Raw genomic sequence first — 14,650 nt, 5'->3', positions numbered from 1 at the left:
GGGTTAAGATTCAAAAACGTAAATGGTGATGAACACCTAAACAAACACAAATGGGAACCTCTTTGTCTCTAGCACCTGCAAGAGAACAAGATAGGGTCTCTCAGTTTGTGTATATTGATTTGCTCGCAACACAGTGGTGTGCTAAACTCGAAGTGTCAAGGTGGCCAACTGGCCAGTGAGCACATGGGCCACACAAGAGTCAGTTATAGGTCTCAAGTTACCAACAAAATGCATACAAACGAAAAAGTCAGTGGTGAGAGGGGTGTACTCCAAGTAGAGTCACATTCCTCTCCCAAGCGCTTCGTAGCAGTTGATCTCTCTGGGATCTACCTTGTCCATCCACCTTTTTTGGTTAGGGGAAGAACGGCACACGATCTCTTCAGGGTGCCTTAGGCTGGTTAGGGTTTCCATGCAGAGCAACAGCTTCAGGGCAGGGAATCAGTACCTAAGATGATCCTTCCTGCTCTGTCCTTGACATCTGCTATCCAAGGCCGCCCCTAATTCATGTCCATTCTGGTAAGAAGATTTCTCTTATTTGAGTATTAAGGGTAATAATTACTGTTAGTTGACAATGCCACAGTATGTGCAAATGCAAAGTGCTTCTTTATTTCAACATGATTTTGGTTTAGATTAATTTATTGCAATAACTTATATATCAGTTGGGTTTTTCCATAGGTCAAACCAAAGTTCAAAAGCCGCTTCAAGTGGTTGTTGGTACATTAACCCCGACATCTGTCTACTTAGCCTGGGGCGTGCTGGTAAATCCACAGTATGACTGGACTGTGCTGAACAAGTGTCTAACCGACAGGTAAGCATTCAGACCAATACTATACATGCTTTTTAAAAGTATAAATAGCTTCAAAACAGTGCAGCTGCTATCTGAAAATATCTTTATATTCTATATACAGAAATGCAATTTATTGGAGTTCGTGTCGTGCTGCAGGTAGATGCTAAATTTGCAAACGCGACTGGCTGTTCAGCCTTGTACTGTCAAGAGCCCTTCTTTACAATTACTCCCAAGAGTTTGAAATGGATGTATGTGTACTTTGTGTTCACGAAAGAGCAATAACCTGTCTCCAAAATACGCTGTGCATAGAAAAAACACTGCATAAGGACATGACCTCTATGGGTGATTACACATGGCTGAGTTGTTAAGAGCATTGAGGATGATGAGTTTAGACAAAGAACAAGATAGTACCTGAATTACATATCATCCCTCAAACAGTGTTTTGAAGGGGTGTAGACGGAGATGAAAATGGTAAGCATCAGGTACTTGACTGGAAAGTTGTCAGCATTTTCCAATTCTTGTTGTAGGATGTATGATTTGAAGTTTTTTTTGGCAAGGTAATAGTTTTCAGGTCATTTAATACCAGTGAAGGAGAACCAAACAGGATGAAAGATTGGGATCTGGGTGGGGTTTGCAGTGGCAATGAAGTTTTGATTGGCAGAGTGTACTGTGCATGAACTAACACAGCGAACAAGTTTGTGGGGGAAGAGTGGGGATGGTGTTCCATGTAAATCTTAGAAGACTAGAATCAAGAGTTTGAACAACTTTTAAAGGTTACACAGAAATCTTATATTAGTGTGATGTGGTGATTTGTCTTTTAGAAAAGTTTTTGTTGCATAAGAATCATGGTTCTACCAATGATGATAAAGGGTGGTGTTAGGGTGATTGGTGTATGATGCTCCAGACACTCTACGGGAGAACACATTTGTGTTCAACATTGGCTTTGGCCAAATACATACCTTTATTAATGTATTTAATGGGATCAGGAGGTGCCATATTCTGCGACAGTATTACAGCTCTGGTCCATACATGCTCATTGTTCACCCCAATGATGAGACCCAACTCATAGGTATGAGAGAGTATGCACAAAGTATCTGGCTCTACAAATGAGTCTTTCCGAACTCTTTAGACATATGGCACTGAGGGAGAAAGATGCTGCAATCTGCTGACTCAAACTCTGTTCAATTAGTCTCACTGAAGCCTTGATATTGGCACGGTCTCACAGCCAAGTACTTTTCATATTACTTGTTGTGCAATACAATAGATATTGTCTTCTCCTTAATCTCTCATGCATCACCTTGACATCTTAACACCTACGCTCAGTCAAGAACCTCGCACCTCATTTCAGTTCCGCCATCACACTTGGATCCTTCATCAATGCCTCTTCTGACACATCCCTACTACATAACATGAGAAGGATGTGTCCACATCACCACTCTCATAAAGTCAAATCAACACTTTAGTGAAAAGTAAACTTGACTTCTGCCACAGCTTAGTAGTTGGCTTCTAGAAGTACTCCTTCAACAAAAGGATGAATCTTGACCTAAGTATACTGTTAAATTTCCCACAACAAACCTACTCGTCATTCGAAATACCCGAAACAGGAATGTTCCAGGTTAAACACAGGGTTCAAAAGTCTCCCCTAATTGTTCCAAATAATATACTGCACTGCCTGCCCATTTCCCACTTCTTCACATGCATCGAGTCCTGTGCTCGTTGTTCCACACTAACCAAAACCTTCTCACCATTACAAAACTACCAGTTGCACCCTGAAAGTTGTGAGCCTTGCAACTGCACATAATCTTCCTTTGAAACACCGTCCTCGGTCAGATCTGAGCCACGCTCTCCCATCCAAAATTCAAATGCACTCCAAATTAAAAAACAGAATAATGCAAATGACGAGTTTGTGATTCTTAGTAATGACAAAGGCTTGGCAAAGTAGTGTGAATGGTCTGAAATAAAACATTTATGCCACTAACATGGGATGGAGGGAGTGCATATCTGATAGGACACATTTTGTACACAATGACGATCCACTCAGGTAATACTGCTGTGTTGGTTCACAACTTCACACCTTTGGGAAGATGGGAGGTTGGAGTGACGCCCTAGTCTCATGACACCTGCACACTGTCCCTCATTCTTTCTTGCTTCACTAAACATTCCCATTTGTAGTAATTCACTTATTTGATTTTGTTTATATCAAATTGTAGTTTTATTTTTGACAGTTTTCTTTAGCAGGCTCATTCTGTATTTGCAAAGCATTTTCCATTCACAAAAAAAGTTTCTACTGGTTTAGAATATGGTTCTATTTTGGTCAGCCCAGAATAGGCTGTCCTACCATATGTAGAGATCCCCACTGCTCTGGTGGGCATTTTTCTACAAACGTGCTCCCACCAACATAGCAGGTGCACTTCCAGTGAAAATGTAATGTATGCCAGGCACCATGTTATGGCGACCTGCTCAGCACTTCTTAAAATTTTTGCAGAAACAAACCCCGAAACTGGGTTTATGTGTCTGCACAACAAAATAGGAATGCTCCTGATGGATTGGGAGTTTGAACCCAGTGCTTTCCATGTCTATTACTACTGTGAGTTTCACTGTGGTAAAATTCTGGAAAATAAACATTGAAGGGCAGCCCTACACAGGCCAACTAGAGCAACAGCCCTGTGAGCCCTTCTGACATAAAGGGCCCTGAGCAACAACAGATGCTTTCTTCCAGTCCATTTTGGGGAATAGATCCATTTTCTCTTTCAGGCAACCAAACCCTTCTCCTTAGCACCTGTTTAATGCACTGTGAGGAGCAGATGAGTCTCTCTCTGGTATTTAGGAATTGCTTTTTGCAGACTGTTAATCCACTGGTACTGTTCATTATTGGTTTCTGCGGCTTACTCTAACATTCCCTCAACCTCCTCATCAAGAAAGGTAGGCTAAAAAGTTGTGAAGAAGGGCCTTATTGAGATGCAAAAAAGCAATAAAAGTAGGAGAACAACTAGACAGGTGTGTCACACCTTTACTCCTTCAATTTCCATCTGCTAAAGGGTGCAGACTGGACAGTCAAACCAAGACCAGACAGTGCTGTGCCTTAACTGCAGCCATAGACACTGTTAAATGTGGCCTCTATTTTGCCGCACCATCGAGCAGATACCTCTTCTTGCAGAAGTGGGAACTAGAGGTGCTGAACCTCAGAACGCTCAGGCAACTGCTGAAGTTCTACACACCTCTCACTCCTCTTGCACAAACTGACCAAAAGCTCAGGAATCGAATCTCCGGAAGCTTAGTCAAGAAAGGGCCCACAGCTGTTCCACACCACAGAAGCGGTCGGAAGTTTGAAATGAGAATGTCCTGTGCACGAGAGCACCTGGCTACAGCCACCTCCACACTGCTTTCCCTGCAGCCCACAACTGTTGATATTACTGATTTCATTTCTAGCCACCCATTTTTTTAAAGGATTATAGGTATAATCCCTCTAATTTATGACAGCTGGTTAGGTTTCCAGGTGTTTTCAGTAATGCACTTTAAACTCGGTGCTATGCTGCTGCTGAATTTCCTCGAGAAGGCATCTTTCAAACGTGTATACATATCTTTTTTTCCAGGCTCTAAATCTAAAATGATACCAGTTCCCCTTGTAGGACATCTATTTTTGAGTTTAGCACCCGGATATTTCTTGGCTCCATAATTCATCACACGGCTAGCCATTCCATCACATTATTTACCACTGAAATCCTTTAAATTCTTTGGAATTAGGGGGCATCTCTCCTGGAGAGCCATGATCACCACTCATGTAAATGTAAATGTGTTGGACTTGTAAAGCACACAGCTGCCCGTGAGCGTCCCGGCGCTTGCTTAGGGAACCCGTCCTGGTATTCCCCTGTGAGGCAGGGTGTCCACAAGGTGAAAGCCAGGCATCCCACCGCAAGGGGCCATAGTGGAGATTAAGCAAGCTATTGCCCAGAGTCGCAGAGTGTGACCCCGTGAGTTGAGTAGGCACCAGAGCAAGAATTGTCGAGTCCATGGAATTTTTTTGAGCCCGGGACCCGCCGAGGCGGTGAATCGAACCCTGGTCCACGGTCGATCTCAGCTTCTGGGTCTGCCGCCTCTAACCACTGAGCCACGCTTCTCCACATATCTTCTTTACTGATGCTGCTGCCTGTAAACGCTTCAGATCTATTAATACTTCCACTTGAAGCTTCTTTCTCTCTATCCTCAGCAGGCCTATCAGGGCCTTTGCTGCTGTCCGGGTTACAAACGTCTTGCACAGCACGTCTTCTGGAAGCACACACACTTTGCTTAAAGTAACAGTAACAATGATCAGACAAACGTTTGGCGGCAGCTCCAGCACATGGCATTGTCTAACACGGGCTTGTTTTACCTGCTTAATTATGATGAATGTGCCACAAAAACAGGCAAGACCTGCCGTTGTGATATATAAATACATTGTGCATTGGCAGCTTTGGGCTTTGAAAAGTGTATGTTTGGTCTCTAGCTCCATCGATCCTTCCAGTCCTTTTGATAGTCCTGCTCTGGAGTCTTTTTGTTCAGAGCCATCTTTTCCTCGTTGATTAGCCTCTGTTCTTTGACAGTATTTTATGATGGCAGGTTGATCAGTTTCTCTTTCTTCCCTCAAATGTGATTTCTTTCAAATTATTTAATTCTAACTTATCTTTCTGTCAGTGACTATTGGGCGGAAAAGTCCCCTGCGTGGTGCTGGAGGTGCAACCCTATCTTGAGTGCCCAACCTACAGTGATATGTGGATCCTTGGTGTCAATTTTTCATCATGGGCGAACTGAGATCATGCATGTTCACCAGGACCTAGGCCTGTCTCTCGAATTCTAGTCACATTTTTTTTAATTTTGTGGGTGGCTGCAGTGTTCTGCATCTCCCTGGCAACATTAGAAAATAAACCTTAAGTCTCCTGTGTCATTGAATCTATGACCCTAGGGGAACTTACTATATTTCTCTGAAGCACTTCCCAAGCTGCAGCTTTGACAATGCTCACTAGGAGCAAGTTCTATGACTGCATTTTATGTGACCTGAAGATGTATAAAATAAGACGAAAGATCCTCTTATGGTCATTTTCTTGATTTTTTTAGCTGAAAAATGTTAAAGAAAAGTCTCAGAGATATGTTTGTTTAATTTTAAATACAAAAAAATACAACTAGTCTTTGACTATTTACTGTCACATTTTATACCCACAAAATGAAATAAAAACAATGTAAAAAAAAGAGTTCTAGAAAAAAATAAAACTTTATTAATTACTTTTAGTAATCAATATTAATAAACAATATTTTGTGTGAATTAATTAAATAAACGTACAATTACTGGTGATTTATGGAAAAAGATGATTGATCTGCTTTAAATATAGGAGGTTGGGTGCCTGGGAGGGGTTGGCTGCTTGGCATGGCCGCCGACCATGCCCTGTGGGTAAACCCCAGCCGCTCACCGCTATTGGCCCTGCAGTGCTTGTCTGTTCGCATAGGAAGTTGACTACCTGTGGGAGGGGGTGGGCTGCAGGGGTGGCAGTAGGCCAGGCCATGCGGCCAACTACCTTCTACACACAGCCAAAGGCCATGCACATCATTTTGGTTGGCTGCCCACGGAGTGTTGGATGTGGCCAGGCACTGCAGCCCAACCTCCCGTCATGCACGCACAAAAGCTGTGCACTGCAGGAGGGTGGTGGCTTTGCGTATGGTAATAAAATATTACTTTATATATTTTTTTAAACCTAGAAATTCTCTGAAAAAAACAAAGGTTAAAGTGAATTTATATTTAGATGAAGATGTCAGTTAAAACATGCTGTTTTAAATGTACAATACCACTGAAATTTACCCGTTACAGATATCTCAAGTAACTATAACTTCTGCCATAAGGTATCTAAAACTTGCACCCTAATTATGCATTGCTAATTACCCCACTTATGACACCACTCAATACATATTTTTGATGGAGAAACTGTGACTGGAGGAGGCGCGAGTAACAGTTAACTCAGCCATTATTTTAAGAGATTAGGTGTGTTTGAGGAATTTTCTCAAACAAAAACAGAGAGAGAAGGATAAGAGGAACTTGTCCACCTTCTCAGGCAGTCAATATGACAACAAACAAAAAACAGTTGGCTGCCTACTCAGCTGAAGTTCAGGAAGTAGAAATTCTCATAATCCCTGTGGTAAGTGTGCCTTGGAGCCCACATGGTGTTTTAAAAAAAACCTCACTCACCAACCCAGTTGGTGACATGCTTCATCATTGGGTTCCCACTCTCGTCATCGAATGCTTCCAGGGTGTGCTACAAAGTCGGATTACAGCAGAGCTGATTTTTCTTGATTGTGACAGTGTATGTGGTGATGACATGTGATTTTAAAATTGGCTCAGGAACTACTTCCACATATAATTGTTTTAATAATGGGTGTCCTGGTCAAACAGTGGTGGATCTTTCTGAGATATCAATTGATCCCAAATATCCTCAATGTGGTCAACTTGTTTCAGCCATCTACCCGAGTGCCTCTTAGGGTCAATATGGCTTTCTCCAGGACCAAGTATCATGAATGTGTGCACACTACAACATGCAAAATAAGGGTTTGTACTTACAGACCCTTCAGTCAAGGGGGAAAGTCTATTCCTGAAACAATCAATAGATCACTATCAATTGTGCGATCCTCTGTTTGGTTAACTCCACTTTTGTATGTTTAGCCTAAAATCCCAGAAGATGATGTATAATTTTGCCAGTAGTATATGTGTTCATAGACAAGCTTGACACACAATATATATATATATATATATATATATATATATATAAAATAACAACATACATATAAAAGAAGGGTGCCTCTAGATGTTGTGGGCCACACTTGTTACCCTCACGGCCCACTGCACTCTGCACCAGAACATGCAAGCATGCAAAAGTGAAAAAAACAAAGTACCGACTCATACTAAGATGGCTGTTTTCAACATGGGTTTCTCCAAGGGGGTGGACCCTGTCGTCACACTCTGCAAAAACAGTACTCTTTTATTACCAAATTCATGTGAAATCAATTTTCCTGTTACTAGAAGAGAGGCTCTCCCCTAGAGTCTATCCACTAACTTTGCCAAGGTGTCTCACCCTCAGACACAACTACTGATCCTACTTGTGAGCCTGCATCTTGCATGATTCTGAGGATTGAGAGTTTAAGCACTGTCTTGTCAGATTATCCCTCTTCCGGACAGGGTGTTGTGGAGGATATTCAATGGTGGCTCAGTGGATTCATGTGGTTAATTTGTCATACACCCACTCGTTTCACATCAAGTGAGGAAACTGTGTACGTCCTCATGATTCTCTTTCTAGGCTGGCCCCAGACATGACCCGACCGTAGGCTCGCTGTGCGCGTCCTGCCGGAAACTATGGGGATACGGGCGGCGTAGGCTGTCATCTCCATTGCAATCAATTTGCTCCTAGTGGTTTGCTGCTGAAAATGTGACTCTGCCCATCAAAACATTTGCTCACAATTGTAACCTTGGTAACACAGTTCCCCTTGCATGTAGCTATGCTCGAACAGGATGTGCCCATTACTCCAGTTAACTAAGAGACTTTTTTTTGCGTGGACATGCCTATTGAAGCCTAGTAGTCAACTCAACTAAACAAACCAAACAACCAAACTAAGTGCTTGACTTTAGGGTTTTAGCTCATACCGCTCAGCTCCATTAATAATCTGGAATGGCATATAGTTTATATATGAAAATTGCATGTTATACAGTATTTAATAAAAAACATTTTTTATCTCATGTTTCTTATACAATGTCATTGATGATTTACACTGTAAAAACGGGGGAGGAAAGAGAATTGCACTTTCATTTTGCTGAACTCAGTGTATTCAAGTATTTATACTTTTTTTCTCAACATTATTTTAATTCTCTTGTGCATCTTTGATGCATATTATTGGGGAGGGGAGGGGTACAAGAATTATGATTACATTATGTTGAGCGCAGTGTATTTAATTACACACACATATCTTTCATCATCTTTTCGTAGTGTTCAACACTATTTCCTTTCTGGGCTCTATATCAAATAAACATTTATACAAACCATAGATCCTCCGATGAATCTTTTATGTGAGCTAACAGGGACTTGGATAGTAAGAGAACATATGGTTCTTCCTTATGAGGACCTGGAATAGGAAAATGCCAAATTCATGCGTACATCAACCTTTTCATACAACACAAGAAAGCAAATATTTCAATAAAGATTCCCCACCAAAAATGGCTCAAATGATTGACTCGAATGATTGTGTGCTTATGAATATCATTAATCTAAGTCTCCATTTGAATGGTCAAGAAACATCAAATACAACTAGACTTTGCATATGGAATTCATTTAGAACAATTAGTCACACAATGTCATACAGATTCAAGAAGATAGATATATGCTGATTACCTAGGGAATAAAACAGAGAGAGAGAGACAACATAGCAAAATCAATATTGGCATTTTAGGTTATACAAGCCAAATATGCTGTGATTGGGACGTTGTCACAGGATGTAGTCCATAACTCTCCAGCCAGAGAGTTATACCTGCACACTTTACCTGCCGGCAAAGTACTGGTTTAGTGAGTTCGGAAGTTCAGTTCAAATTGGGATAGGCATAGGAAAGATCACAGTTCAATTGTACTTCCAAAAGTTCTCACTTTACACCCACAAAGTGTCAATTCCATTGTACATTACGTTTCCCATTGGTTGTCCACAGTGGGCTGCTTATGGTGTGATCAATACCTCACTAAGAATACTGGAAGCATTAAGTAATCCTTTGTTGAATCATCAGTTTTAACCACATTATAATTTTGCATCCTTTCCTCGGAAGATAGGTAACAAATTTGCTCTCTGTCTGCTCATTCCCAGACGCTCTCTCTGGGTTTGCAATTGTATTGATACATTTTTTGTCAAAAGTGTTGATAATCAGAAAAAGGCTCATTGTTCATACGCATGAACAGAAACACACAGAAAAGTTCTTATAGCATCTGAAATAACGACTTCAGTTAGTTTCTGCTTTTCGAACGCTGCAAAGAAAGCATTTTAAGGCCTACACGAGAACTTGTGAAAACCATTGACCACGTTAGGATTAATATAAAACAAACATTCACATATATATTTCAGATTTCTTCGTATATTCACTCATTATTCTTATTTTCAAAGGTTACATGTCAATATTAGGCACTACTATACGAAACATTTCACATGTTTTCATTTTAAAACAGGTTAATATGCGTCACCTCTGCTCTTTATGTATATAATTCACGTAATTAAATATATTTGTGGCAAAACTCTTATTATTAATCATCATTAAACTAAACATTCTAATCGCATTTATTTTGATTCACTATTGTAAGTATTATTTTCCCTACGTAAAGTTAGGTAATCAGCATCACATTTCTAAGTTAACCACAATTTATTTCTTAAACACGTGTCTGTTTCATTACCATTCAAATACTTTTATGCTCTCTTTCTCTACGTTTGTCACATTTTACATCTCTGAACATTTCTGCATGCTTTTAAGATGCAGTTAAGGATCTTATATTTTTCATCATTATTTTATTTGGCACATTTTGTTAAAATCAGTACCGTAAATCGCATTTGATAGTGAGAATTGATAGAGGCAAACACCCCTAAACTTTTTGGCTCTATCGGTATTCTAAGGAATATTATGGTTTAATCGAGTGTCATGGTGGACATTCTATAGATTCATCATTGTTCTTTCTCAAACAGTTGCTTCTCCACACTACCCCTATTCTGTTCTATCTGTTCTTTGATGACCCAGGTCATGTCGATGGGTGTGTGATGATCAGTCAATCTTGTGGTGTTCCTCTTGCACCGTACATTGCTCCGATGTTCACTGAGTCGAGTCTTTATTTTCCAAGTGGTCATACCTACCTTTTTGAGACCACAGGTGCATGTAATCATATAAACCACATTTGTGGCGTGCAATTTGTATTTTTGCATAGTGTTAATAGTAGGTAATAATAACAGAAGCGAGAAGCGAGAAGGATGGAAGACTAGCACAAGGTCCATAGGCTTTACAGGTAAATGGTACATTGTGTTTTTTTAAGTCGAGCTTGGGCAGCGCATGCCCTGCTGCGAGTCATGCTGTATTAGAGTATAAACTTGAAGCCCCGCCCACTCTCTGCCCATATTTGTCATTTTCTTGTGTCCTTGTCCTTAGCAAATGCTGGCTTCTGATTGGTAAAAAGGCTTGTTAGTCCCTCCTTATTACCACCTTGTATTCATTTGTAACCTCCAATGAGGACTGGCCCTTTAACATATGTCCTAGCTTAGGAGCTTTCATTACCTGTTTCTTTAATTAATGTACAGAGGAGTGAGACGTTTCGATTAGTCCCTCCGGCGCCGCTTTTGTTTCCAGCTTTGTTTAGAGCCCTGCAGAGATCTCTGTTTGAGATCCACGGCTGCTGCCCGGCATCTAGACCCTTCGCAGGAGGCCTCTGCGGAGCAAATAGCCGGTATGAAGCGGCGTTGCGGACATACTGGAAGCGGCCTCTAATCAGCACGCGGCCGGGTGTTGCGCCCTCCTGCTGCCGGAGCCCGCTTCCGGCGGGTGGCTACGAGAGTCCACGGTGCCGAAGGCCAGAATCGACGTGGCCCCCACGAGGGATCTGCGGACCTAGCGGTGCTGCTGGGAGTGCTGACAGGCCACTACCGGGAGACCTACGGAGCATTTACGACTGCCCGGCCCGCTGGAGGTGCGTACATAAAGCACTGATCGGCCCCGTCCAGAACACTTCAAGCGGACCCCGAGGGGCCTGAGGCGGGGCGCGAAGCAGAGGGGCCGTGGAGAGCCCGCTCTGGAGACCAGACGCCCCATGGACCTGGAGGTGAGCTGTGCCCCGGTGTGAAAGCCTAACTACACGGGGTGTCCTGCCCCGGAGGGCTGCGTGGAGAGTGCGTTTGGCGCCAGCGGTGCTGGCGGGGCGGCCTTCATGGATTGCGCCGCGGTGCATGACGCTTGATGCCCTTGTGCGCCGTACCACTGAAGGACCCCCCGGACAGTGAGATACCACGGGTCTTGCCTATTCCGGAGGGCCCCGGGTCCGCGCCCGTGCCCCTCTCGCCCGGGCTTGCAGCGGCTCGCCTTGGCCTGGTGGTGGGGACGCAGCAGTGCTGGCTCCACAAGCGTGGGGCGGCGCCGTGGATGACAGTCCCGCAGACGGTTTGGCCTGGTTCCCTTGGAGGTCGGGCGGCTGGGGTAGCCCCGTGAAGCGACCCACAGGTGCCATGCGCCGGCCATTGCTTTGGTGTGGCGGAAAGGGGGGGCACCATGGCGTCGAACAGGCCGAAAAAGGACAAGCCCCCGAAAGACGGGGTCCCGGAGAGCTCGCCGCTGCGACCCGCGCCGGTGGCTGACAAGCCCCCCTGTTCGGATGACAGTGAAGCCCCTGCCACCAAGGCCTTTATGCGTGAGCTCTTCGCAGCAATAAAGGAGGACATCCAGGAGCTGCGGACTCAGCTAGCATCAGATTTGAAGGAGGTGCGAAAGGACGTCGATGCCATTGGAGACAGGGTTGCAACCCTGGAAGAGCATGACTTGGGGACTGCCGAGGACATACATCAGCTCCAGCAAGATGTCCTGCGCCTCACGGAACAGAACCTGGACCTGCAGGCACATACGGAGGATCTAGAGAACAGATCTCGCCGCAATAATATCAGGATTCGAGCAGTCCCGGTGAAAGGAGAGGGGACGGACCTGCGGGAATACGTCGAAGGCCTCTTCTGCCACGTCCTGCAAGAGGAAGACCTACGAGAGATCCAGTTGGACAGAGTTCACTGGGTTGGCCTTCCGCGTGGATCCAATGCGCCTCCTCCTGATATCCTGGTGTGCGTCCACGATTTTCAGCTTAAAGAAAGGATTCTGAGGAAGGCACGCGAGCACACTCCCCTCGTGTTCCGTGACCATCGTCCAGTGCTCTATCAGGATTTGGCGGCTTCCACTCTGGCCAAGCGGAGAGACTTTCGGCAGGTCACCGCCTTCCTGCGTGAGCAAGGTGTCCCCTATTCTTGGGGGCATCCTTTCAGACTGGTCTTCAGATGGAAAGGCAAGTTGATCCAGGTACGGTCCTTGGAGGGGGCTCGTGAACTGTTGGGGCTGGATGGATCTGATGCCCAGCCGGAGGCCTCGTCCTCCCCTGCGAGACGGCGTCGTCGATTCACGGAGTGGCAAACAGTGGGCAAACCGGCGAAACCTGCAGGTCCGGACTTGTCCATTAGCCTGAAAGAGAGGGGGGCGGCCGTGGCTTCTGTGGCGAAGGTGACGGAGACCCCGGAAGGATCCTGATTCCTGTCTTCTCGTGCTCGACCTCTGCAGGCTGACGGCTGGTGTCGGACGGATCTATCGTCTGGACTCAGATGGGTAACGTAATGTCATGCCCGCCAAGGGAGTTGTCCTGTATCAGGAACCGGGTGGTTGGCGGGGTGGAGTCCATGCCCCCAGCCCTTTGGACTTTTGTAACGGACTATTGTTCCCTCCTTTTGCCTACTGTGCGGGGGTCCAGTCAAGTTGTTGGGGTTTTTGTTACTGGGGGGTTTTCTTCAGGGGGAAGTGGGGGGGAGTTGGGATGGGGTGGTCTGTGGGGGAGGGGGACTCCGCATCAGCCGTTAAATGCCTCCATTTCAATGCTAAATGATCTACTGCCGATGAGTGGTGCGCTTCGCCTTAGTAGAAGTCTCAGTGTTTTGCTGGTATGATGGGGAAGGATTTGAAAATTGTTAGTTTGAATGTGCGGGGCCTCAACAGCCCAGTTAAACGTGCGGCTATTCTATCGCTGTTGGAGGGGGCAGAGAGTGATATCTGCTTGTTACAAGAAACGCACCTCCTCTCCAAGGATACTAAGAGAATGAGAGATAGGCGCTTTCCAATACAAATGTGGTCCTCTTGTGCTGCGAAGAAGCAGGGGGTAGCGATTCTGATCAGTGCTAACGCGCACTGCAAAATATTGTCTCAGGTGGTCGACATTAAGGGCCGCTTTCTAGCTGTCAGGATTCAATGGGGCGACACCCGCCTTACAGTAGGCTCTCTGTATGCTCCTAATGTTCAGCAGGAACCCTTCCTGACCTCAGCGCTTGCGGATGCCCTAGCGTCTCCTGACCACTGGGTGCTGGTGGGGGGTGATCTGAATGTGGTCATGGACCCGTCCTTGGATAGGTCAGAAGCGCGCTCGCACCAGACTGGGGCCATGTCCAAGGGAGGGCTATTGTGATTACAGGAAGGGGGACTCCATGATGTTTGGCGTACGCTGCACCCTTTAGAGCGTGACTACACCTACTACTCAGCGGCCCACAAAACTTACGCACGTTTAGACCACTTCCTTGCTTCTACCTCGCTCATGCCCCAGCACTCTGCGGCGGAGATTGCCCCGCGCTCCCTATCCGATCATGCTCTCATTTCCGTGCGGGTGGCCGGGGGCGGGAGCAAGCGACCATCGGGGGGCTGGCGCCTGCGCGACTCTCTCCTCAATTCTGCCTCAGTAGTTGCCCGCCTGTGAGACACTATCACACACTATCTTGCGACCAACCAAGTGGACGACATGCCGCTGAGCTCGGTGTGCGAAGCGCTTAAGTTAGTGGTGAGGGGCTACTGCATGGCGGTTTCGGCGTCCCTAGCTAAGCTGCGCAGGGAGAAGCGGGAAGAGCTCGAGAGCGATGTACGGGGGCTGGATGCGATCCATAAGCGAACCGGGGCGCAGCGGGTCTGGAGAGAACTGGAGACGAAGAGGCGCATGCTCAAACACCTAGATCTTGACCGCGCGGAATACGCACTCTTGCGCTTACGACATAAGTTCTATCTTAGTGGCGATAAGGCAGGCAGGATGCTGGCCACCGCTTGAGGGCGCGCACGCA

At 45.3% G+C, this 14,650-nt stretch overlaps 1 protein-coding gene across 4 annotated transcripts in view; it reads left to right on the top strand.

The window, feature by feature from the left end:
* The window catches only part of ABI3BP (ABI family member 3 binding protein), a 2,192,437-nt gene that overhangs the window by 719,162 nt on the left and 1,458,625 nt on the right, over positions 1 to 14,650 (top strand). For all 4 annotated transcript variants that reach the window (XM_078657771.1, XM_078657774.1, XM_078657775.1 and 1 more), the window contains exon 4: positions 676 to 808. In XM_078657771.1, coding sequence (XP_078513897.1) covers positions 676 to 808 — 133 coding nt within the window. The remainder of the gene's footprint in view (positions 1 to 675; positions 809 to 14,650) is intronic.

This window comes from Lissotriton helveticus, chromosome 8 (assembly GCF_964261635.1).
Source record: "Lissotriton helveticus chromosome 8, aLisHel1.1, whole genome shotgun sequence".
In the NCBI taxonomy this organism is placed as follows: domain Eukaryota; kingdom Metazoa; phylum Chordata; class Amphibia; order Caudata; family Salamandridae; genus Lissotriton; species Lissotriton helveticus.
The sequence above is the reverse complement of the archived record's forward strand: the minus strand, read 5'-3'. Positions and strand labels throughout refer to the sequence as shown.